A 25000-nucleotide genomic window follows, 5' to 3' on the forward strand; every position below is an offset into this window, starting at 1 on the left:
ACACTCGTCTGTGCAATCAGCCTCGCCGAAACTTTTGGTTCTCTGTTCGATAAGGGCTTTCGTCACTCTCACGCCGCTTCACTCAGGCAGGTCGCGGCTGCAAGCAAGCAGGGACACCGCACGCGGCTGCTTGCGAGGCGACATGAAAACACAGGCTCATCTTCACCTCCACACGCTGGGCGGACAGTAAGGAGCTAATGTTGTTGTGCTATCGCCTTTTGTTTTAACGGCCTGAAGCTAGTTGCTGCTATTAGCCGTCCCAATCCTACCTTTAGCCGGGGAGGGAAGCGGGGGGCTCCAATCTGCCTGCTGCTGGGCAAGCCGCCGTCTCTCCCCCTCTTGAGACACGGGTTTAGCGTCGCTAAACGTCCGTAATATAACCAGGGTTCGTGTGCGAATTTATGCTCTTGTCCGCTTCAGCTTGTGAAAGTGGAGGAGCAATCGCCACGGTATTTTTGATTTTGTGGAGGTGATCATGATGAGATCACGTTTAATGTCAATAAATCCAAACTATTGTGCAGAATACTTTTATACTTTCACAGGTTTAAGTGGACAAGAGTAGTCAAGTGCATTTGCATTTTGGTGGCGATCTGTCACCATTTTAGACAACAGAACTGACAAAGCGAGCAATATTACCAAGCATGCCTTCCTCGCGTGACGTAGATCGCTGAGACCGAAAACATAACATAAATTTGTCGTAAACCTAATCACAAAAAAAGACCGTAAATCACTACAGAGTCTTTTGAGGTGGGCATTTTAGTACTAATGTCATTTGTACATGCAAACCTATTGTATAAATGCCAATGTTAAGCTCACCCAAGTGTCCCTTTAAGGGTAGGAAGACGCAACAGCGCTCCCGGCTCTAGTGGTAGAAACGCGGTTATGTGCTCCCGTCCTTAATGGGTCAATACTCCATCACACTTATGTCAAAGTCAAGACCCGTATTGTATTGTATTGTATTGTCAAGAGAAGGTTTTCTACGGCCCCTGGGATGATATTGCTTTATTATTAGATCTGGCCCGCAGCAAGCCGGTGTGGGTAGCAGATGTGAGTCCTTCGCGCCTGCCGAAGACGTCACGCTTTAAAATATATTGTAGCGACTTCAAAGAACACACCGTCAGACGTAGTTTAATTATCATGTTTTTATTAGTCCAACCGGCTACTGTGGGCCACAGCCTACGCCAATACAGTACGACAGCCCTTCAGTCAAAAAAGAGCAACGGCACTCCTGTTCGTCCTCCGCCACTCTCGCTCGCATGCCCTCCCATCCAGCGAGCCGCACGATGCATTCATTAACCTCGGAAACAACACAACTTGGCAAGACACAAATTCGACCACAACACAGATAACCCAATTCGTTACACTATTTCTGTAATATATTTCTTTGCCTCCCCATGGCTGTTCTACATGCTGACTGAAGACTTCACGTCACTTTTCGTGGCTTTCAGAATCGGATTGTGGTGAAAAGTTATTTGGAGTAAAACACACTTTATTAGAAATACGTCATGTTAGAAATCTCACGTTGTTTATAGGAGGAATACGGGCCTGTGTCCTCTGACAGGAGCACCACATCCATACCTTGCCACTCTAAAATACGGTCATCTGGAGACATACCAATCATATGATCCTCTCCGTTTTACTTCACATTATGTACAGTTCATACAATCTTGCAGCCAGAGTCAACCAGAATTTTTTTTCCAGTTTGGCAGGAGAAACGCAAACGGAATTGACGTACGAGCTGCCTCGCAAAAGTAGAAGTGCTGTACTTTATTTTATTTTTTATTTAGTAACTCCGAAGATAAAAACACAACAGCCAAGGGGGTGACAAACATAGATAAAAAGAAATATATTACCCAAATATAAAGCGTGACATTATCAGCAGGCGCGAAGGACCCAATCCAATCTGGAGATTTAAAAAAATTTCAATGAACATTCTGTCAGTCCGGCCCTTGGCTTGTCGCAACATTTTGTATTCGGCCCTCCGTCCATTTGACTTGGACACCCCTGCTCTAGCACAAATACAATCTAAGGTCGGAACCCGGCCGAGGCAGGAAATGAGCTGTCCCACACTCTAACTCAGTGGTTTCATCCTTTTTTCATTGATGCACCCACCTGTGGAATATTTTAATTATTTTTCACACAAGTAATAATATTACCCCTTAACCAGTAATTTTTTAGAAGACTTAAAACAGAGCGCTGTGCCATCGGTCTGATTTAGTAAACCTTGGAACTGGGTTTGTGGTCTTATCTCTAGAACTATGTGATGATCGATGATTGTGTGATACGTCACTACCCAAATTCTAACAGTGAAATGATTACACTGGGGGAAATCACATCTTTGGGGGAAATTTTTTTTTAAAAAATCAGACATGCCACGCAACACTGCATAGATCTGTTCATAGTGTACAGATTAAAAAATTGCATCTTGAACTCCCCAATATACCCACTTTTTAAATTTGTGGTTATAGGTATCTTTGGATCCGTATGCAGCAGGTAAAGGCACAAATAGCTGAGCTTTCCAGGAAGCAGGCATTTCGCCCCCAGGAACCCAACTATGGAAGATTATTCCAGGACCTCCAGCACTACCTCTGCAGCATCAGTCAGGCATCGGCAGTACAAGACCTTCTCTCACGCCTACTGAGTGCTCTGCAAAGTTCCTCATCATTATCCCGCTCATCCATCCAGAGTCTGCTGAAGGAAGAGGCTGTCTGGCAAAACTCTCAGCAGTGTGTCTACCAGAGGCTGCAAGAGGACTATCCTCTTTACCCTGATGTAGTCGGCCCAGTGCAGACTGGAATCCTCCAGCTCCGATATGGCATGAAACTGGTGGCCTCCCAAATAACTGCTTCCTTCTCTCATGTGCCTGAACTTTCCAAACTGGTGTCCTGCCTCCTTTCCTTTCCCTCCTTGTCCCCCAGTATGCAGTCTTACCTAGTCCATGCTGACTTCCTCTGCTCCAAAGAATGTCTGGGAACTTTGCGTAGCCTTGGGAAGCAGCTGTCACAAGACCTCATTCCTGTGGAACTGCCACCCTCCACATTGCTCCTCAATGCTCTTCTCTTTGTGCAGTGTCATACACTTAGCACAGGGCAGTTCAGTGATGACACACAAAACATCTTTAGGCACATCTGTCAGGTCAGAGCTACTGAACTCTTGTTCCTCAATCACTCCAACTCAATTCAACTGTATATGCTGTTGTTGTACTGTCTATGCTTTGATGCCCTTCAGGCTTTAGTGAATGAGTGGGACGTGATGGAGAAAAAGAAGAGAGACCAAGAACAGCAGGAGGCTTGTCTCTACCGCAGCCGTAGTCAGCTGCATGGCACAGGACTGACTGAGGCCCAGCAAGAGGAGAAGGAATTCAGATGTCTGTTTCCTCAATTTGATCAGGTATTACATTGAAATCTACCACTGGTCTTTAATTCACTGAATGGGTTGGGTCCTGAATACATTAAGGAAATTATGAACCCAGTAGAGCTCAGAGATCTGCAGACTTGGGTCAGTTTGTGGTATGCTACACACAAATGGAATAAGTTTGCCAACAGAAGTGAAGCTGGCCCTAAGTATAAATGTTTTTAACACATTCCCTGCCAAACATTTTCAGACCCTCTTTTGCCCTAAGGTTTGAAAAAAATTGAAAAAATATATACCGGTAAATTCCTGGTATTGTATGGCTAGAGCACAGGTGGGCAATTCTGTCGCTCGAGGGCCGGTATCCTTTGTTTTTCTATGTCAACCTATCCTAAATGATTAGGATCGTTAATCAGCTTCTGCAGACCTTGCTGATTATATGATCTTTTGAATCAGGTGTGTTTCAGCAGGGAGAGATGGAAAACAGGTCGGATACTCGCCCTCGAGGGCCAGAATTGCCCACCCCGGGGCTAGAGTGTGAAAAGACAAATAAATTAATCAATGGCAGTGAATGAGTTAAAGTGTATGGGACACACTTTTTACAAATTTCAATATGTTGTATTAAAAAATAAAATATCCATGTCACAATGAACAGTTTCTAGAATTGATATAAATTAGCCAAGGGTTTCCTTGATTTAGCATTACGATTTCAAAATCTTCCTAGCGGGGCGAAATCGTGAAGAAGGCGGATATGATGTCATCAAGCCACGTCTGACTTGCTGGCTGTGACGTCTGCTCGTCATGGTTTTTCTTCTGATTCATTTTGTTTCTCCTTTAATTGAATAATAAAAACGAGCAACCAGTACCTACCGACAGCTTGTCATCGCCATCTTCAGAGTCTGAAGACGATGCCGATGGGCCAGTGACGTCATGCACGCACTGGGTCAAACGGCGAGTGGGTGGACACAGTTCATGAAATATCGTTTTCTTCATCTTTATTGAGGCCTTTTCATTACGTTTTTATAAAATTACTAAGTGGAAACATATTAATTGTACTTGTTTTCCTTCTTAAAGTTTTTAGGGTAACTTTTTTTCGTGTCCCTTACACTTTAAGTCCAGGTTCAAAACTATGCCTTTTCCACATTCCTTTGTTTTTTTTTAAGCATTTTCAAATTCAACTTTACTATATGGCCTTTTAATGATATATTACCTTTGCTTTTAAATGTCTGTAAATCTGTTGTTTGTAAATGTGCTTAAATTTTGTCTGTGCACATTCATTAATTAATTTTGATAAGCTACCTTTTTTCTCTTTGCTTTGCAAATCTATTCAGCTGTTCTGTTGTACGCTTTTAGGTGCTGTGCTTTTGGGTGTGTGAAGCACATTGAGTTGCCTTGTGTATGAAATGTGCTTTACAGATTGCCCTCGCTACTTCAGCTCTGTTATTGCGGCTGCACTCTAATCATCAGTTGGTTAGTCTGTCAGAAGCCCGTCAGTCAGTCAGTCTATCCACCCCATGCCTTCCGAAAAAAAAACCAAAAAAAACATGACAGCAAAACGGGCGTCCGTCAGTGACGAATTGGGAGATATGTCAGTACTTGACCCGGTTACTGACGATTACTCCGACAGACGAAAATCCACTTCAGTCAGTGCTTAGTCCGTCATTTTTTTAAAGTGTCCCGTCAGCAAAACTGACGTGGTCCGTCAATCTAACGGTTTCCCTCAAAGTTTTACAAATTGCATTAATCCACCAGGATTGTACCTTTGGCTACAATGCAACGCAGGATTTTGGTTAAGGTAAGCCATTTTAAGATAAAAAGAAAAACTAAAGTAGTTATTAAGCAGATGTTCCGTCGACTTCTTTAGTTGTCCGAGGCATAGCGCACTCCTTTCAGTTTAATTTCTGAACACAGGCTATAATCAGCAGCTCAGGATTTATTCTTCATTTTACATATTAAAAGTTAAATTTAATGAGTATAACAACAGTTTAGAAAGGTGGGAACCGTCTGGGGGCTGGTTCGTAATTGATTAATAGAGGCAAAAATGAATTAATGCGCAACTGACCGATTTCACCTTCCCTAAGGAATGTTGCATTTCGGTGGTGGTCGCCTCTAAAATTATGATGTCTCTTCTGATATGTTCCGCTGTAATTGAATGATTACCAGATTTTGATTTATTAACATACCGGTACTAAATTTACTAAACCACTTCATGTCTTTTTGTGTCCAGGTAAACTGATTTAGCCACTGCTTGTCAAAGCTCTGTGTTTTTGAGATGTGGAAAAGAGGTTCCAAAAAAGTAATATTTCAATCACAAGATTTAAAATCATGACGAGATTAAAAATCATCATAACTTTTAATCTCGTCATGACTTTTAATTTAACGTTTTAATCAAATTTCGTCATGATGACTTTAAATCTCGTCCTGTCCTTTTTTTTTTCTTGCCGAGTGACACTAATACGCCGTCGTAGTTGTCCTCCCAATTGGAAACGCATTTAAGTAACCTCGCCTCAGGGACTCTTCCTTTCCTGCATTCTTACCCTCGCTATCGCCAGTCCCTTGTGAACTACTTTCAGACCTGACATAAATTTCCTCATGTTGTCACCACCATGAATTATTACATTTTAAATGTCTTTTATGTTAATTTCTCTGCTCTGTTTCACCTGGACTCTTGACATTCGTACTCGCGAGGTAGTGACTGATTTTGCCTGCCATATCGTCAATGCTAAAAATCATGTTACTCAGAGACGAAGGACTTTTTTAAAAATAAACACAACATGGTTGGATGCTAAAAAACATGCAATGTTTACCTCTCTGTATCATCCGCAGCTAAAATCCGGACGCCGATGGCACTAACTAGCGGGAAATATCGATCTGTTTTTTTCTTCAGTAGTTGCTTTAGGTCTTTCCGGTGCACTGCTGTTGATATTGCGCCTCCATAATGGCACAACGCTGCAACTGCAGTTAAATATGTATTTGCCGCAGAAAGACATGAATGGCTTAGGCAACACGCTGTGTTGAGCGACATTAATCGCTCTGGCTGGGGGCGGCCGCCATACAATTTTGTACAGAGGAAAAACCCTGCATGTTCATCGTCAAGAAAATACATTCAAAGGTTTGCATTGAATTTTAACAGGTGATATTTTCATTTTCCATCAAGGACTTTGCAGACATGTCTCTGCCGAGCCTGGAGGCCCCCACAGATTCAGACCTGGAGGAAGACGATACCAGGAAGGTGTTTGATGAAAGAAGTTTTCTGTCGACTACGGCAATGAACACAGCAGTGCAAATTCATCAATGCCTATGTCTAGGTTATGCCCAGTCATTGTGGTACCAGAACAGATCACCCAATGGTCAAAGCACTGACTATATCAGGGCCCTGGTTTCTTCTTACCAAATTGCTGCCCCATTGATTGCACACTTCTATCATCTAATTGGTGAGTGTCCTTATTTGTCCCCTCACTAACAGTCACCAGAAATAATGTTTATACTCAAAGGTCTGTTTAAAGCACAAATAGCATTATGAAGACCAAGGAACACACCAGGCAGCTCAGAGATACTGCCTTGGAGAGGTTTAAAGTAGGATTAGGATATAGAAGATTTCACACTGTTTAACCAATTACTGGTATATTGAAATGGAAAGAGTATGCCCTCTAAACCAGGGGTGCCGAAGCTTTTTCCTGTGAGGGCCACATAACTTTTCCCATCTCTGATGGAGGACTGGGGTCAGTTTGTAACTGAAAAAGTGACAATCGCATGGGTGCCTGAATGTAGGATCTGAAAAGTGCTCTTCAAAAACGCTCTCCATCTAACCTTACTGAGCTTGAGCTGCTTTGCAAGGAAGAATGTATAAAAAATTCAGTCTCTAGATGTGCAAAAGTGATCGAGACATACCCCAAAAGTCTTGTAGCTGTAATTGCAGCAAAAGGTGGTTCTACAAAGTATTTAATTCAGTGCAGCCAAATAATTTTCCACAACTCATTTTTCGTTTTTTTTGTTTCTTAAAAAAAAAAAAGTTTAAAATATTGTATGAATTTAATTGCACTTGACGATTGTGTCCCACTTGATGTTGATTTGTCCCCCAAAAAAATCCCAATTCCACAAGTTTGTTTGAAACCTGAATGTGGCAAAAGGTCAAGCGGGGCTAAGACACTGTATAAAACGAGTTAGCTAGCTGACTAGCTACCCGTTCTCATCATCTGCCACACTGCCCTATTCATTATGCCGTTGTCACCATCCCACACTAAGAATTGTGAAATTATTTCAAAGTTTTAAAAGTAAATCCAGTGTGGCAGCACTTGCTTGGATACTCCAGTCAGAATAAAGTTAGTAGTATGATATTGTCACCCCCTCCTGTTTGTGTCATCTGAGCATGGTCGGGGGATGCAGAGGAGACGTCTCTCCAGAGCCGAATTAGTCGCCATCAGGGCCTAATTCTCTTCCATGACAGAGTGAGAGACCGGCATCAAAGTAACGACAGAGATGTTCGATACGCTGCATAGTTGGGCTTTATTGACTGCACTGCGTAACAGTTTCATCATTAGCTTGCTAACTATTGATGGTACCTCCAGGATCCATGCATACACACATAGGCACCCTCTCACTACAAAGCAGCGCACATCCACATTACACATGCACACTCCCCATACAAGTCGTCTCCAGCTACAAGTCCATCTTTCCAAGTACTCCACCTTGGGAACCTTGAGTTTGACACCTGTTTGTTAGACTGTTATTCTCGGAACAATAATAATGATACATTTTATTTCAAGGCGCCTTTCTGTCACTTAAGGTCACCGTACAAACATGAATTCATAAATTAAAATAAAGTAAACTAACAGGAAAAGACTAAAGAGAGCTTTAAGATAAATTAAAAATAGATTGGAATTACATACCTAGGTGAGAGTTATAATGAATAGGGTTCGTTAAAGAGATGTGTTTTAAGTTCGGACTTGAAATGAGATAATGAGGCAATGTTTCTGAGGTGGGGTGGGAGGACAGCATTCCAGAGGCGAGGAGCAGAGATCGGCTTAATGGTCTTTTTGAATTTTTATTTCTGCTGCATCCACACCCTGGTGAATTTACATTTTTGCACCTGTTCAAATCATGATCAAGCATCTCTCTTAGTTTTGTCATCAAGCTTTTGGGGCTTTTTAACACCACCCACCGATCTTGTACAACAACAACAACAACAAAAATTCTCTCATTCAATCCTTTCATCTTGTCCTGCAATGCCCATGTTTCCCCAATAGATGGCGCACCGACCATTGGTGGACCTGTGTGGGAGTGCAGTAATAATAATGCATCAGATTTATATAGCGCTTTTCTGGCAACAGTGGCGCAATGTGTTAGTATGGCAAGCCTCATCCACTGTCTTTCGACACGAAAGAAATGGGTCTGCAAACTGTGCTAGCAAACAGTCAACACAAGAACAGGAGGCGACTGCAAAGAGGCCGGCGGCCAATTTACAGACTTGGAAAAAAAAGCAAATGCTCTTTTAATTAAGCGCACATTTATGCACAGCAACGGAACAGAAAATGATCAGTGCAGATATAATTGAGATTGTGTATTTGGTTTGGTAACAATGTTTTAAATGTTGAAATTGATATCAATAATCCTTTTTCAATAAATGTTGATTTCTTTGCATTTGCGCCTTCAATTTAAACTTATTAACTCATTCACTGCCATTGATGAATTCGTCTTGTCACAGTCCAGCCATGCAATCCTAGGTAAATTATTTATATATTTTTTTCAAATTTGAACAAACTTTAGGGTAAAAGAAGGCCTGAAAATGTCTGGCAGTGAATGAGTTAAAAAAAGGATACAATCTCCAGGTTTGATCGCTGTTTGTGTACTGTTTTCATTTATTTGCATTTACTCCTCCCAGTGTTGTGCCAAATAGTGGGTAAACGCCGCATCTTGCATATTCACTGACACAAACATCTTACCTTGATAGGAGCTATTTTGCACATTTGAAAGGTGCGGTCCTCAGTGCACAAACTGCACACTCCTTCAATTATATCGCAGTGAGAGGAGTGCCTAAAATAATTTAAGTTGGTTGAGCCATCTCTTCCGTTTTACTGAGATATTATCCCCAAAATATCCACTAGATGTCACTGTCTTTTTCAGTTGTACTACTGGTAATTCAAATTATACCTTACTGTATTAGTTATTTATATTCTTAAACAGCCCTGTTTGAAACAAAAGTACTGTATAAAGATCTTTAATTGTGTGACGTTACGGTAAGTTAAAATATACAACAATCCCCATGTTTTTTTTGTAAAATGTATTTTGTTTAACCCATTAAGCCCGGGAGCGCATAACTGCGTTTCTACCACTAGAGCCGGTGTTGCGTCTTTCTAACTTTCAAACTGGGAGAGCGGATATGTCACTGTACTTTTTTAATCCAATTCTCCGTCTCTTAGCCAACTTAATACATCAGAATATACACGTGACAGTGTCGCGAGACCGCGTAGGATGTCGTGGAATTTTTTCAAGCCGTAGGTAGGCTAATGGCGGACGCCGTCGATCGCCGGGAGCTCTGATTAAAGTAAGTAACGGCAGTGATATATAGACGACGTGCACGACCAGTGGAACCAGTCGAACGTGATATGATATGGTTTGGAGACAATTACGATATTGACGTCTTTGTAACAAAATAGAGGATGGTAATTACCACTTGATTTTTTTTTTTTTAATTAAAATAATGCTAATCTTGCACTGACACGTTATTTTTACATCCTCGATTTAAACAGTAAATTATAAATTCTGCCTGTGTGAAAGCCACATGTCTAAGCTCTTTAATTCTATTGGAATTATGTTTCTGTCTGCTACAGGGGCTGAGATATTAACCATTTAGTAAGTGTTGAATTTCTGGGAGAACTTCAGGTTTTCAACTTGAAATGTCCATCCATCCATCCATTATCTCCCGCTTATCCGAAGTCGGGTCGCGGAGGCAGCAGCTTCAGCAGGGAAGCCCAGACTTCCCTCTCCCCAGCAACATCCTCCAGCTCTTCCGGAAGGATCCCAAGGCGTTCCCAGGCAAGCCGGGAGACATAGTCTCTCCAGCGTGTTCTGGGTCGTCCTCGGGGTCTCCTGCCGGTGGGACATGCCCGGAACACCTCACCAGGGAGGCGTCCAGGAGGCATCCTAATCAGATGCCCGAGCCACCTCAACTGGCTCCTCTCGACGCGGAGGAGCAGCGGCTCGACTCTGAGTCCCTCCCGGATGGCCGAACTTCTCACCCTATCTCTAAGGGAGAGCCCAGACACCCTGCGAAGGAAACCCATTTCGGCCGCTTGTATCCGAGATCTTGTTCTTTCGGTCATGACCCACAGCTCATGACCATAGGTGAGAGTAGGAACGTAGATCGACCGGTAAATTGAGAGCTTCGCCTTTCGGCTAAGCTCCTTCTTCACCACGACAGACCGATACAGGGTCCGCATCACAGCAGACGCTGCACCGATCCGCCTGTCGATCTCCCGTTCCATCTTACCCTCACTCGTGAACAAGACCCCAAGATACTTGAACTCCTCCACTTGGGGCAGAATCTCATCCCCGACCTGGAGAGGGCACGCCACCCTTTTCCGACTGAGGACCATGGTCTCAGATTTGGAGGTGCTGATCTTCATTCCGACCGTTTCACACTCGGCTGCGAACCGCTCCAGCGAGAGTTGGAGATCGCGGCTTGAAGAAGCCAACAGTACTACATCATCTGCAAAAAGCAGAGATGCAATACTGAGGCCACCAAACCGGACCCCCTCGACACCTCGGCTGCGCCTAGAAATTCTGTCCATAAAGGTTATGAACAGAATCGGTGACAAAGGGCAGCCTTGGCGGAGTCCAACGCCCACAGGAAACGAATCCGACTTACTGCCGGCAATTCGGACCAAACTCTGGCATCGGTGGTACAGGGACCGGACAGCCCTTATCAGGGGGCTCGGTACCCCGTACTCCCGAAGCACCCCCCACAGAACTCCCCGAGGGACACGGTCGAACGCCTTCTCCAAGTCCACAAAACACATGTAGACCGGTTGGGCAAACTCCCATGCACCCTCGAGGACCCTGCTGAGGGTGTAGAGCTGGTCCACTGTTCCACGGCCAGGACGAAAACCACATTGCTCCTCCTGAATCCGGGATTCGACCTTCCGACGGACCCTCCTCTCCAGCACCCCTGAATAGACCTTGCCGGGGAGGCTGAGGAGTGTGATCCCTCTGTAATTGGAGCACACCCTCCGGTCCCCCTTCTTAAAAAGGGGGACCACCACCCCGGTCTGCCAATCCAGAGGCACTGTCCCCGATGTCCACGCGATGTTGAAGAGACGTGTCAACCATGACAGCCCCTCAACATCCAGAGCCTTTATGAACTCCGGGCGGATCTCATCCACCCCCGGGGCTCTGCCACCGAGGAGCTTTTTGACTACCTCGGTGACTTCAACCCCAGAGATAGGAGAGCCCACCTCAGAGTCTCCAGGCTCTGCTTCCTCAGTGGAAGGCGTGTCGGTGGAATTGAGGAGGTCTTCGAAGTACTCTCCCCACCGACCCACAACGTCCCGAGTTGAGGTCAGCAGCACCCCATCTCCACTATAAACAGTGTTAATGGTGCACTGCTTCCCCCTCCTGAGACGCCGGATGGTGGACCAGAATTTCCTCGAAGCCGTCCGGAAGTCATTTTCCATGGCCTCCCCGAACTCCTCCCACACCCGGGTTTTTGCCTCAGCAACCGCCAGAGCCGCATTCCGCTTGGCCTGCCGGTACCCGTCAGCTGCCTCCGGGGTCCCGCAGGCCAAAAAGGCCCGATAGGACTCCTTCTTCAGCTGGACAGCATCCCTTACCGCTGGTGTCCACCAGCGGGTTCGGGGATTGCCGCCACGACAGGCACCGACCACCTTGCGGCCGCAGCTCCGATCGGCCGCCTCAACAATGGAGGCACGAAACATGGTCCACTCGGACTCGATGTCCCCCGCCTCCCCCGGGACGTGGGAAAAGTTCTGCCGGAGGTGGGAGTTGAAACTCCTTCTGACAGGGGATTCTGCCAGACGTTCCCAGCAAACCCTCACAATACGTTTGGGTCTGCCAGGTCGGACCGGCATCTTCCCCCACCATCGGAGCCAACTCACCACCAGATGGTGATCAGTTGACAGCTCCGCCCCTCTCTTCACCCGAGTGTCCAAAACATGCGGCCGCAAGTCCGATGATACGACTACAAAGTCGATCATCGAACTGCGGCCTAGGGTATCCTGGTGCCAAGTGCACATATGGACACCCTTATGCTTGAACATGGTGTTCGTTATGGACAATCCGTGATGAGCACAGAAGTCCAGTAACCGAACACCGCTCGGGTTCAGATCGGGGGGGCCGTTCCTCCCAATCACACCTCTCCAGGTCTCACTGTCATTGCCCACGTGAGCATTGAAGTCCCCCAGCAGAACGATGGAGTCCCCAGGTGGAGCGCCCTCCAGCACACCCTCCAAGGACTCCAAAAAGGGTGGGTACTCTGCGCTGCCGTTTGGTGCATAAGCACAAACAACAGTCAGGACCCGTCCCCCCACCCTCAGGCGGAGGGAGGCTACCCTCTCGTCCACCGGGGTAAACCCCAATGTACAGGCGCCAAGCCGGGGGGCAATAAGTATGCCCACACCTGCTCGGCGCCTCTCACCCTGGGCAACTCCAGAGTGGAAGAGCGTCCAACCCCTCTCGAGAGGACTGGGACCAGAACCCAAGCTGTGCGTGGAGGTGAGCCCGACTATATCTAATCGGAACCTCTCAGCCTCACACACCAGCTCAGGCTCCTTCCCTGCCAGAGAGGTGACATTCCATGTCCCAAGAGCTAGTTTTTGCTGCCGGGGATCGGACCGCCAAGGTCCCCGTCTTCCGCCGCCGCCCAGCTCACACGGCACCCGACCCCTTTGGCCCCTCCCACCAGTGGTGAGCCCATGGGAAGGGGGACCCACGTATCCTTTTCGGGCTGAGCCCGGCCGGGCCCCATGGGTGCAGGCCCGGCCACCAGGCGCTCGCCGTCGAGCCCCAACTCCAGGCCTGGCTCCAGAAGGGGGCCCCGGTGACCCGCGTCCGGGCGAGGGAAAACGTGGTCCATTAATTTTTCTCATCATAAGGGGTCATTTTGAGCCGTGCTTAGTCTGGTCCCTCACCTAGGACCTGTTTGCCATGGGTGACCCTACCAGGGGCATAAAGCCCCAGACAACGTAGCTCCTAGGATCATTGGGGCGCGCAAACCCCTCCACCACGATAAGGTGACGGCTCACGGGGGGAACTTGAAATGTGATTAAAATAACTTTTGTTTCTCAACTCCTCTGCTAGTGCAGCACCTGTTACTGAAGTTTTTTTTAACATTTGTAAAGTTTCCAAACTATGCTATACAATACAAATATATTGTGTTTATTAATAGTTTTGAATTACTGTCCCCCCTACAGATGCAGAACTAAACCAGCATCTTACTGGCAGTGCGCTGCTGCTGTCAACTCTCATCCAGAACACAGTGCAAGGCTCACCAGGATCAGATATTCTGGTTCTCAACTCAGAAGGTCCTTATGACTTCTATCAGCAACCCAATATGAGTGAGACCTGCCTCTGTCTACCTATTCTGGAACAGATGAGGGAAGCTGTAAAACAGAGACTTGAGGACTGGCCAGAGCACCCAGCGCTTGTGCAGGTATGTGACACATCAGAATTCCATCAATCCTTACAAAATAGAAGCTGCTTGCCTCAGGTGAATCATATCAGTTACAGCTTCAATGTAGTTTGGCGTTAATATCCATCTATCCAATATCTATACTGCTTGTCCTCACAAGGGTCGCGGGGAGTGCTGGAGCCTATCCCAGCTGTCTTCGGGCAGTAAGCGGGGGACACCCTGAATTGGTTGCCAATCAATCACAGGGCACACAGAGACAAACAAACATCTGCACTCACAATCACACCTAGGGGTAATTTAGAGTGTCAATCAACCTACCAAGCATGTTTTTGGAATGTGGGAGGAAACTGGAGTACCCGGAGAAAGCATGGAGAGAACATGCAAACTCCACACAGGGAGGCCAGAGCCGGATCGAACCCACGACCTCTGAACTGTGAGGCGGACGTGCTAACCAGTCGACCACCGTGCTGCCGGCGTTTAATATATATATATGTTAAATGTCTTTATTTATGTATTTATTTATTTATTTATTTGCAGCTGATTGTGGTGATTGATAGGATCATGGCTTTCAGCTTATCCAGTCCACTGGCCAAGTTCCTCAATGGCCTGGAGATACTACTGAGTAAAGCACAAGTAAGATCTGTTTGCAACGTGTTTGCTGTCCCTAAATACTGAAAAGACTTTATTTAATAGACAGGATTTATAATATTTCACCGCTTAAGAAAAAAATTGTGTGTTATCATTTAAATATGTGCACTATCTCCATCTGGGAATGTGTTTCTTATTTTCATGGTTTGACTCTGTTGCTTTTGTCAGGATTGGGAGAGTAATGCCAGTCGTGCGGTCTCCTTGCAGAACAACATAGCACCAGTAACACAGCTCATTATCAAGTGGCACAAACTGGAGTTAAAGTAAGGCAATATAGTCCTGTAACCAGGGGCGGAGCCAGCAAGTGGCTAATGGATGGGCCTGAATATTTCTCTCACTGAGCACAATCCTCCTGTCCCGACACATGTATATTCAAATAAAATGATAAACTGAATAATATGAAGTTAAGATCTTCCTTTGACAACCACAATTATGGCATTCTTAATATTCAATAACATAAAAAACACAATGAAACACAAATTCCAAAATAATTTAATAATAATTAACAAAAAACTTTAAAGTATACATTTGTCCAGGAATCTCACTGGGTGGGCAGTCTGTCAAACTGGGTGCACACCCAGGCCCAACCATGGCTCTGCCCCTGCCTGTAACCTTGAAAGTATTATGTGTTTTATTTAGGGATAGACCGATTATCGGCTGGGCTGATTATCGGCACTGATATATGGCTTTTTGAGGAATATCGGCATCTGCCTTTTTTAAAACTCAGATGGCTGATAATAAATCAATTTAAAACTGTGGAAATCAAAACAAAGATATGTGAAAGTTTAACATTTCTGTAATTTTGAATTTTTCATTTACTGTAAAAAACTACATGGAGCTATTGTTTAAGTTTTCATTTATTCTTTTTAAGACATGCTAGCAACCCCCAACCCTGGGTGGTCCCTGAACTTTTTGTTAGAATTTTATAACAGAGATGTATATTGTTAAAAGTTTCTTGAAATAATCATTTTAAAAAATCAAAATAAAAAAAATATGAATAAAATCAACATTATACGAACCTGAAACATTGTTCAATAAACATGATTAAAGACGTTGCAACAAAGTTAAGAGTAATTTTTCTTTAGATTTTGATGCCAATATTTTCCTTTTTACTGAAAATGAATATCGGCTCCAAATATCGGTTATCGGTCTCCTTGACTACTAATAATCTGTATCGGTATCGGCCCTGAAAAAAGCATATCGGTCTATCTCTAGTTTTTTTGTAAAGACAGACAGTTGCATACCATTTGTCTGTATTAATTTCATCCAATTCATTTCAGTTGAATACAGTATGCAAGTTTTTGCAGTCCATTGATCGGAAGATGCAGTTTCCTCTTGTAATTAACAGCAAAATACCAATAGGAACTGGCATTACAGAACACAGCTGGATGTCTTTCTGCCTCCCTATTCTTACATGATTGCTAAGCAGCATGTCCCTCCTCATGTCCAGTATATATAATTTTTTTACTGTTTTTTTTCTTAGCAATTGCGTGAGTAGCTGGAAACACAAACGCACAAAAAGTGTCATATACATTTCCTTGTGATTGTGTTTTTTGTCTTGTGATTTTCTGCTCATAAAGGGGCCATATCATGCTATTTTAAGCTTTCTACAGTTAGCTATAGGCATATATAGGATGTTACATTGCCTCGAAATTCTTATGAAATCTGAGTTACTTTGGTGGCTATTTTTCTAACCTCTCCCTGTGAGGCTGACACACCCCTTTCATGATGACATCCTAAAGCTGGTTGCTGTGCGCACCACCCACAAGAGAGTAAATGAACAGTTGTTATCACAAGGCAGACCACTTTTCCATTCGTCCCTAACAGCCCCACACCACTCCGACCTCACTGGCATCGTAGTGGCCACCGCACCGAGTCAACGGCTTGTCATCTTCACTCCTTCGCTCTGGCGGCTGGTGACCTCTCATTCAAATGACTATGACCCAGTGTCTGAAAGGAGCCACTTCTCCCCAGCTCCCGTTCAAAAATGAAAGTGATTCACTGGTGGCTGCTCTGAGAAAGTGGACATGTGTTCAGTCTTCAGGGGTGGTACCTGGGTGGCTCCTCACTTTGTAACAAAGAAAAGTGAGGACCCAATTGGTTTCTTGGATTGGGCGGAGCTGGTGCAACTCCTTCGGCCATGGAGGAAAATGCCACATTGTTTTGTTTTGTTTTTTGCGGAATTGGCATTTTAACTTGGCTAAAAAAAAAAGTTATTTTTGCCTGATATAGTCACTTGAGTTTTATTTATTTTTCTTGCCAGGCTAGTCTGACACATTGTATGAAGAATGCTGGTGTCTAAATCTCACATTGCATTTCTTGCCCTTTGGTAATAATGGCTGGATTGGGGGGTGAAATCTAGATGTGCTTCTTTATTTGTTGTACCTGTAATGTAAATATGAGTGTGTATATATAGAAATAGACATTAATAATGCATTCTTCTGTGGCAGTTGTTGGTCAAGCAGCCTGGACAATGCTGTGAAACGGCATACTGAGAAATCCACGAAGCATTGGTTCTCCATTTACCAGCTCTTAGCAAAATATCTGGAAGATCAGATAATTAATGCTAATACAGGTATGCACACAACAGCTTTGTTTGCCATTGCAGTAAGGGGACAATAATATGAACAATACAACCTGATGATTACTGCCCCTACCCGCTCTTCAAACATTCACGTTGTCTGGACTGTGATTTAGCATGTTTGGTGACCATTTTCCAACATTGTATGCCATTATTGTCCTGTCTAGGCAATGAGATGGGAGATTTGTCCCTCTCTTCATTGTCATCCACACTCCAGGCCTTCATAGAGTCTTCTAGCCTAGGCGAGTTCCATACTCGCTTGGGCATGTTACTCAGCTTTCACTGCCACTTACTTCTGCTTCCCACGCAGCCTGGACAAGGTCAGCTTGCGCTTTATCTTTGTGACGTAATGCTTGCATACCGCACACAGTTATGGTCACAAGTTTACATACCTGTACACTCATGATGGGCATGTTTGGATTTTCTCTAATCCACATGAGGTCAAAATTACAGGCTCAAATATATACAGCCCCTTTGTTCACCAAATATTTTATGAATAAAAGTGGGTCTGAAGAGCAGTGCCCACACGTTTTCGGCATGTGAACTATTTATGAAAACCCAAAATTGTCCACGGTATTATTCACGGATTCATAAAAGTTACCAATAAAAGTTTTTTTTATAGATTTATATCAGCACATTTAAAGTTGTTAAAAATGTGGGAGGCATAATGTACTGGGGTGCATGTTATTCACGTAAAATTCTGGTATTGGCTTGTTACTTTCTGAATAGTATGTGGCGGGAGGGACTTTACTGCTCTGTTTCTGGAACTGGACCATGTTTTACGTGGCTCTAGCAATATTCTCATTATCCGTGCACCATCTCAGTGCCTACTGAAATCTTGACTTGATATGTTACATATCCTGAAAAACAAGATCTACTCTTGGTTTAGACAACGATAAAAGGATCATTCAAATAAATCACTACTCCAAACCTGATTCAAATAAATCACTACTACAAACCTGAAAACCCCAAAAATGTTTTTCGACCCTGGATTATTACAGTGATTGATGAGGCCTTGTTTTTATTATTTAGAGCACCTTTTATCACCTTTTTTTTTACCGTTTCAGGTTGGAAGCATAATATAATCCATTAATATTGCCTTACTTTACAGTTACATTGTCTAATCTTCTGTGGAATCTGCACAAATACTACAGTCAATTTTCAGACTCTATTCAGAACAAAATCAGCCAGCTCAGACAGCCGATTGAGAAGGAGCTCAAGGTACATACTGTCGTTTTTTTTTTTTTATTATTATATACTGTATAACATACCAAATTGCATAATATAATAGTGAAATCATGAGAATTAATCACTACCATTTAAATTCAATTTATCTTAGGATTTTGTCAACATCTCCAAGTGGAATGATGTTAGTTTCTGGTCTATAAAGCAGTCAGTGGAAAAGACACATCGGTAAGATATCAATTAAAATTTGTGCCACTGGCCGCAATGTCTTTCTAGCAATTATTTTAGATTATCCAACTACTATTACTCATATTTTTTTTCTGTCTAGGACCATCTTTAAGTTTGTCAAGAAGTTAGAGGAGATTCTGAATGGTCCCTGTGTAACTGTTCTGGTAGAACAGAAAAACAGTGCCTCCCCCGATAATGCTGATATACATCCAGAGGAAACAACCATTCACCGAATTCATCAAGCACTTAAGAAAGCCCTGCCAGGAAAGAACAGAGACCAGCAGGTTTGGGTCTTGGCTTGATCCTAAGCATCTCAAGTGAATGGGCTTTTCACTTAAGTGCATTGATGATGATCTGGGGATTTCAGAATGAGGGACAAGATGAAAGAGTCGAATTGGAATCGCTGCAAGGACGTCTGCCTGTTCTTGCCAGAAAGATGAAGAAAATATGTGTCCAACACCTTAAGAAACACCCAGCAATGGAGTTGACTGAAGATCTGGACGTCTTCACAGGTAATAATCCATAATTTAAAATCATTGTTTTTTTCTAACCCTTTCCCATGGGCTGTTCACCTGTGGGAGGGGCCAAAGGGCTCAGGTGCAGTTTGAGCAGGGCAGCGGCCAAAAGCAGGGATTCTGGCTCAAACCCATCGCCAGAGCCCAGCCTTAAGGAGGGCACACGAAATGCATGGCGGTGCCCAATTATTATGAATACCGTACAGACAGCACTTACTGTGCTCCATATAGTGCATTTATTATATATTATTTAATATATATTTATTTTGAAATGATGACAAGTAAACGGTAGGCTACATTTTTTAGAAAAATAAATGAAAGCAAACGAGTAAATATTATAGAATAGAGGTACTGCCGCCAAAGCTGTGTCGCAATAGCACGGAAGCTCGCCCCCACTCGAGCTGCCGTGGTCCTTTTGGTCAGCCCCTCCACTCACTTCGTACCGGCTGGCAAGCGCAGGCCGCGGCGTCGGCTTCTCTGAGCGTACGCCCTGCCCTTCCCACAGATCTCTCCAGCAGCCACCGCAGTGGCAGCGGTCACCCATTGTGGGGTCGCTGATCGTGCTTGGGCCGGGCCGGCCCGGCTGGCTCATTCGGCCGAGCCGTAGAATAATGCATTGCGGCTCATGACCCAAAGTCAGATTCGGCTAAGTGCGTCTAATAGCAACATTGAACCAACAAGTTCAAAACTCAAATGCACATATCCAGCTAATATTTAGTTTATAGCATACGCAGCTACAGCATATACAGAAACACTGTACATACATTATGCATCATATGTTTACATAGACTGCCTAAATTAGATAGACTTCCTTGCTTGCCCATAAAATGCAGAGTTGTGTTTGTCATATATATTTTCTTTCTAAAGCAAGACAAGGTTAGCCAAGTGTTCAGTAGCATGTTTTCAGTAACAGCTGCGTTATTGTATTGTCTTGAACTTTTAAAGAAATAAAGCTCTTGTGAAAAATAATCCTAGATAATAATGCAAAAAAAATTTATTAAAATAAATATTGGTTAAAAACAGCCCGTTGAGTAATCCATGGTAAAGTTCACAAATAGTAAAAAGTTCATGAAATTGAAGAACGGAGAAGTTCATGTGATTTGTCCAAAAATAGATCCTTCTATTTATTTTTTTTTGTTAAGAATCGGAATTGTGAATCGTTAAGAACCAGAATCGAATCAAAACATCAGAACTGGAATCGTCCAAATTCAAACGATGCCCAACACTACCTGCTACTGTTCTGGATAACCAATAACTGAGTGTATTTTAATTTTTTTTCTTTAATTTTTTTATTATTACTATTGTTATTATTATCCGTGACTTGTTGGCTTGCCTTAATAGATAAAAATGTGGGTCTAGATACTCAGACAACTTAATGATTTTGTTGTCAATTTATGTTACTGTAAGTGGTGGGTGTTATTCTTTTTCACTACCTCAAACAACTTGAAAATGATGTGCCATTGGTGTTGCACAGTATGGTTATTTCTTTGCACTAGTTCAGACAATTTACAGATGAATAATTGTTTTTTTTGTTTGTTTTGTTCTTAGCACTACTTCTTACTTTGTTTTGCACTACCCCAGGCTCAGACAACTTAAAATGCGTTCCAGGCATTGACTGTACAGAGGGTTGTCGAAATTAAATACTGAAGTTGTACTATTTCTTTGCACTACCACTTAAAAAAAAATATTGTATTAATGATCATTTACGTTTTGGGCGATAAAAAAGTTATGCAGTAAAAAAAAAAAAAAAAAAAGCCTGTGCTTTAATTTGTTCTGTGTGGTATCGAAATGGTATCGAGTATCGATAATGAACTGGGTATCGGTATCGAAGTTGAAATTCTAGTATCGTGACAAGCCTATTTTTCAGTGACAGCTGCATTATTGTATTGTCTTAAACTTCTCAAAAATAAAGCTCTTGTGAAAAATAATACGAGATAATATTGCAAAAAAATGTATTAAAATAAATACTGGTTAAAAACAGCCCTTTGAGTAATCCATAGTAAAGTTCACAAATAGTAAAAAGTTCATGAAATTGAAGAACGGAGAAGTTCATGTGATTTGTCCAAAAATAAAAATTTTTTTTGTTTGTTTTTTTTTTGTTAAGAATCGGAATTGTGAATCGTTAGGAACCAGACTCGATTCAAAACATCAGAACTGGAATCGTCCAAATTCAAACGATGCCCATCATGTATTAATGCTCATTTAAGTTTTGGGCGATAAAAATAGTTTTACAGTAAAAAAAAAAAAAAAAGCCTGTGCTTTAATTTGTTCGGTGTGGTATCGAGATGGTGTTGAGTATCGATACTGAACTGGGTATCGGTATCGAAGTTGAAATTCTAGTATCGTGACAAGCCTATTAGTACACATCATTTCCACCAAGCTACAATGGTAACATTTAGCTTACATTCACACGTGTAGAATTACAAGAAAGTTACGGTAATGTTAGGACTGCATGTGAATTTGGGGGGATTCACCGGAGCGCCTCATCCAAACAGTCACACAAATCAAAGAGCGTGACCGGACACAGTGATAGGGAACAACGTGGCTTCAGTAGCACTCCAATCCATTCCACAGAGCTCAACAACTCGCTCAATCCCGGCACGTACACGACCATGAAGACGGTGCGTATCTGCCGCTAACGCTTAACAGACGCAGAGTTAGGCCTGTATGTGAATTTGGGGGGGATTCACCGGGGCGCCTCATCCAAACAGTCTCTCGAATCAAAGAGCGTGACCGGACACAGTGATAGCGAACAGTGTGGCTTTAATAGCACTCCAATCCATAACACGAAGCTCAACAACTCGCCCTATCCCGGCGCGTACACGAGGACAAAGACATCTGCCACTAACGGCTAACAGACTCCAAACGTCTCTCGTTAGGACCCCTTAGCTGTTCAACAATATGCCCGACATAAATCAATGTAAAGAAAGGACCCATTAGCTGCCCGAAAACATGTCTGGTGTAAAACACACAAGTTAAACAGTAACCGATGCCTGCCTAAACGAAGCACGAATGAGGAATTTACATCAGGTATGTCAGAAAGACTGGGGGGAACCAAAGTGTAGTTCCGCCTTGGTGCGTTTCTTCTGTGGCTCCTCCTAATTCTCTGACCGGAATCAATGGTCTATACTACCCGCTTCAGCCAGTGTAAATTCTCTAAATTATTGTGGACAACACTACAAGGTAAAATAACTTTAAACTCACCAAATCGGTCGTAGATCGATTAAATAAGTATTTTATTTAACGCCGACCATGTAGAATGTTTCCAAGTCTCCAAAAGTATTTATGTATTCGGTCGTAATTATCTCTCTGTTGTCTTCTCCGCTCCGTACGTTTGTGTGCAAGACCACAGGCACGGCAAGTAGATGTATTGATAGACAGTCAAATTGTCTTTTTATCTTAATATTTTAATTACTTATTTAACAAAATATTAGGATTTAACTGTTTAAATTATCCATGCATTTCAATAGCTTTAAGGATGTATCTGATATATGTATCTGATATACAGGTAATAATGTGTTAATAATTTCACACATAAGTTGCTCCGGAGTGTAAGTCGGAACCCCGACCAAACTATGAAAAAAAAAAAAAAAAACGCGACTTATAATCCGGAAAATACAGTATTTACATTTGAACATGAACTAATGTATTTATTTATTGTCCTTTTAAGCCAAATTAAAACTATGAAATAAATATACGAAATAAGTAAGAGTTGCCTTTGACGGCAGCTACAACATGTATACACTTTTTGTGTTGGAAAAAAAAAATACATAACAGTTACAATTATTGGTAACCATATTAAAACTCTTTTTATAATGAAAAAAATACAGTAACTTTAAAAAGTCTTTATGAAATTATATACACTTTTTAGGCATTGAAATCTTTGAATGTTCAACAGCATATGATAAATCTCGCTATTTAAGTTTGAAGTTTTTGGCTAAAAAGACTGCTTAGTTCCTCATGGAAGAAACATTCACAGTTTTATGATGACATTTTAAATGCGTTATTATTTTAGACGATCTCCATGTATCAATGTCGGCACACAACTTTGGGACTTATCCACGTACCTTAGCCCATTGGTGATTTTAACAGAAAAGCCAAAATGTTCCTAAACAGTAGACTGCAGTGCACGGGGGAACCTTCGGGCTCTGGCTTGTTTGAGTATGCCATAATAATGCTGTTCATCCATGCATTTATGATTTATCATGGCTTCTGGTGTATTGGCACCTCATCTGTGCCCCCACTCTCCTACGCGTGAAAGGCTCAATAGCGTCCGTGTGAAAACTAGCCTACCCGCTCGTAAACCCGCGCTACCTTGATTTTTCCTGTCCCATTATTTTATTGAATTTTAATACCCTTAACATGAATAAGAGGATTGATTTTGTTATGCAAATACTTTATTAAAGCGAAAGTCAACCCAAACATATTTCTTTCAAGAATAAGTTCTATGCAAGCCCACTATTTCAAGGCATTCTGATAAATATTGTGTTTGTGGAATAAGTGTTAAACCACCCGTTTTTAGCCATCACTGGAGACGGCCATTTTGTCACTTATGTCAACTGAAAATGACATCACAACTACCCAGGGCTCAGATAACGACCAATTACGGCTCAGCTTTAGAAAACAGGCAAACTCTGATTGGTCGTTCCCTGAGCCCTGGGTAGTTGTGATGTCCTTTTCAGTCGACAAAAATGACAAAATGGCCGCTCCCTGAAACAGATGGCTAAAAACGGGTGGATTTTGCGGCTTAACTCATACTGCACAAACGCACTATTAACCAGAATGCCATGTTTCAACTAGTGGGCCTGCTCGGAACATATTCTTGGTTGATTTCCTTCTAAGTAGGATGGGAATTTCGACTAATTTGACCGCCGACTAGTCTCAAATTTTATTTGCAACTAGTCTATAAGCAAGAAAACTTGAAATTTAATACATATTGAATTCAAAGTTTACAATGCAAATGCTTTATAAGCAAGAAAACTTGAAATTTAATACATATTGAATTCAAAGTTTACAATGCAAATGCTTTGTGTATTTAGGGGCTATTTTAGCCCAAACATTCAGGACAGTTTGTTCATTTAAATTCTATTGATGTAACAACAACTGACTGAATAAAGGTGAACAATTGAAAGAGAAATGCATTTCTGATACATTTGCCAATGCAATGCATGGCATTTATGAATAATGTAATGAGTAATGGTAGTGACTCCCAGTGCAGCAGGGTCTCATTCGCCAGCACCATATTAGCGGCATTATCATGCACACAGGCGACTAGTGCCCACGTACCCATCACACTCCGCAGGTGTTTTCAGCTGTGTGTCTTTCCTCCAAGGCGCATGTCTGAAGCACACAGCTGCTGAGATGTCCTTCGTCTACACATGACACGTTATAGTCATCTAAGAGTTGGTGGCTATGGACGTCCATCCGTCTGTAGTTATGGCCACATACAGTAGTTGACCCGCTCAAACGCTCATAGCATCTCCTCTTTCTTTTGGTTATGGTTACTCTCGAGTTGGGGCGTGATTGTTTTGCGACTTAGCACCGTGTACTCAGGCTCGATATACAGCATTAATTTTTCTAACCCTTGGCAGCATATTGCGGGCAGTCATTTCACAAATTAGTTGGGTAATCTTTGCTGTGCAGTGAATGTCACAGCGCCTGGCTGGAACAAACGCTCTCATGCTCGTTTGCCTGGCCACGCCGCCATGCTCACTGGGCCCAGTTCCGCCATCATCGACCTGTAGGTTCAGCATAAACTCGCTTACAACTACTCTACCGGAGCGATGACAAACCACATCCAAAGGAAACACCTCGGTGTGCCAAACGGTGCTGTTTTTTTTCGTGGTA

General features: G+C 42.9%; 1 protein-coding gene across 5 annotated transcripts in view; it reads left to right on the plus strand.

Moving 5' to 3' along the window:
- The window catches only part of mdn1 (midasin AAA ATPase 1), a 219081-nt gene that overhangs the window by 128524 nt on the left and 65557 nt on the right, over positions 1–25000 (plus strand). For all 5 annotated transcript variants that reach the window (XM_086018242.1, XM_086018239.1, XM_086018240.1 and 2 more), the window contains exons 63-74: positions 2469–3135; positions 3229–3390; positions 6509–6785; positions 13779–14017; positions 14534–14629; positions 14813–14907; positions 17095–17219; positions 17393–17545; positions 18337–18446; positions 18565–18638; positions 18739–18922; positions 19006–19150. In XM_086018242.1, coding sequence (XP_085874368.1) covers positions 2469–3135; positions 3229–3390; positions 6509–6785; positions 13779–14017; positions 14534–14629; positions 14813–14907; positions 17095–17219; positions 17393–17545; positions 18337–18446; positions 18565–18638; positions 18739–18922; positions 19006–19150 — 2327 coding nt within the window. The remainder of the gene's footprint in view (positions 1–2468; positions 3136–3228; positions 3391–6508; positions 6786–13778; positions 14018–14533; positions 14630–14812; positions 14908–17094; positions 17220–17392; positions 17546–18336; positions 18447–18564; positions 18639–18738; positions 18923–19005; positions 19151–25000) is intronic.

Source organism: Filicampus tigris, chromosome 20, assembly GCF_054856515.1.
Source record: "Filicampus tigris isolate MCC_2025a chromosome 20, RoL_Ftig_1.0, whole genome shotgun sequence".
Classification (NCBI taxonomy): Eukaryota; Metazoa; Chordata; class Actinopteri; order Syngnathiformes; family Syngnathidae; genus Filicampus; species Filicampus tigris.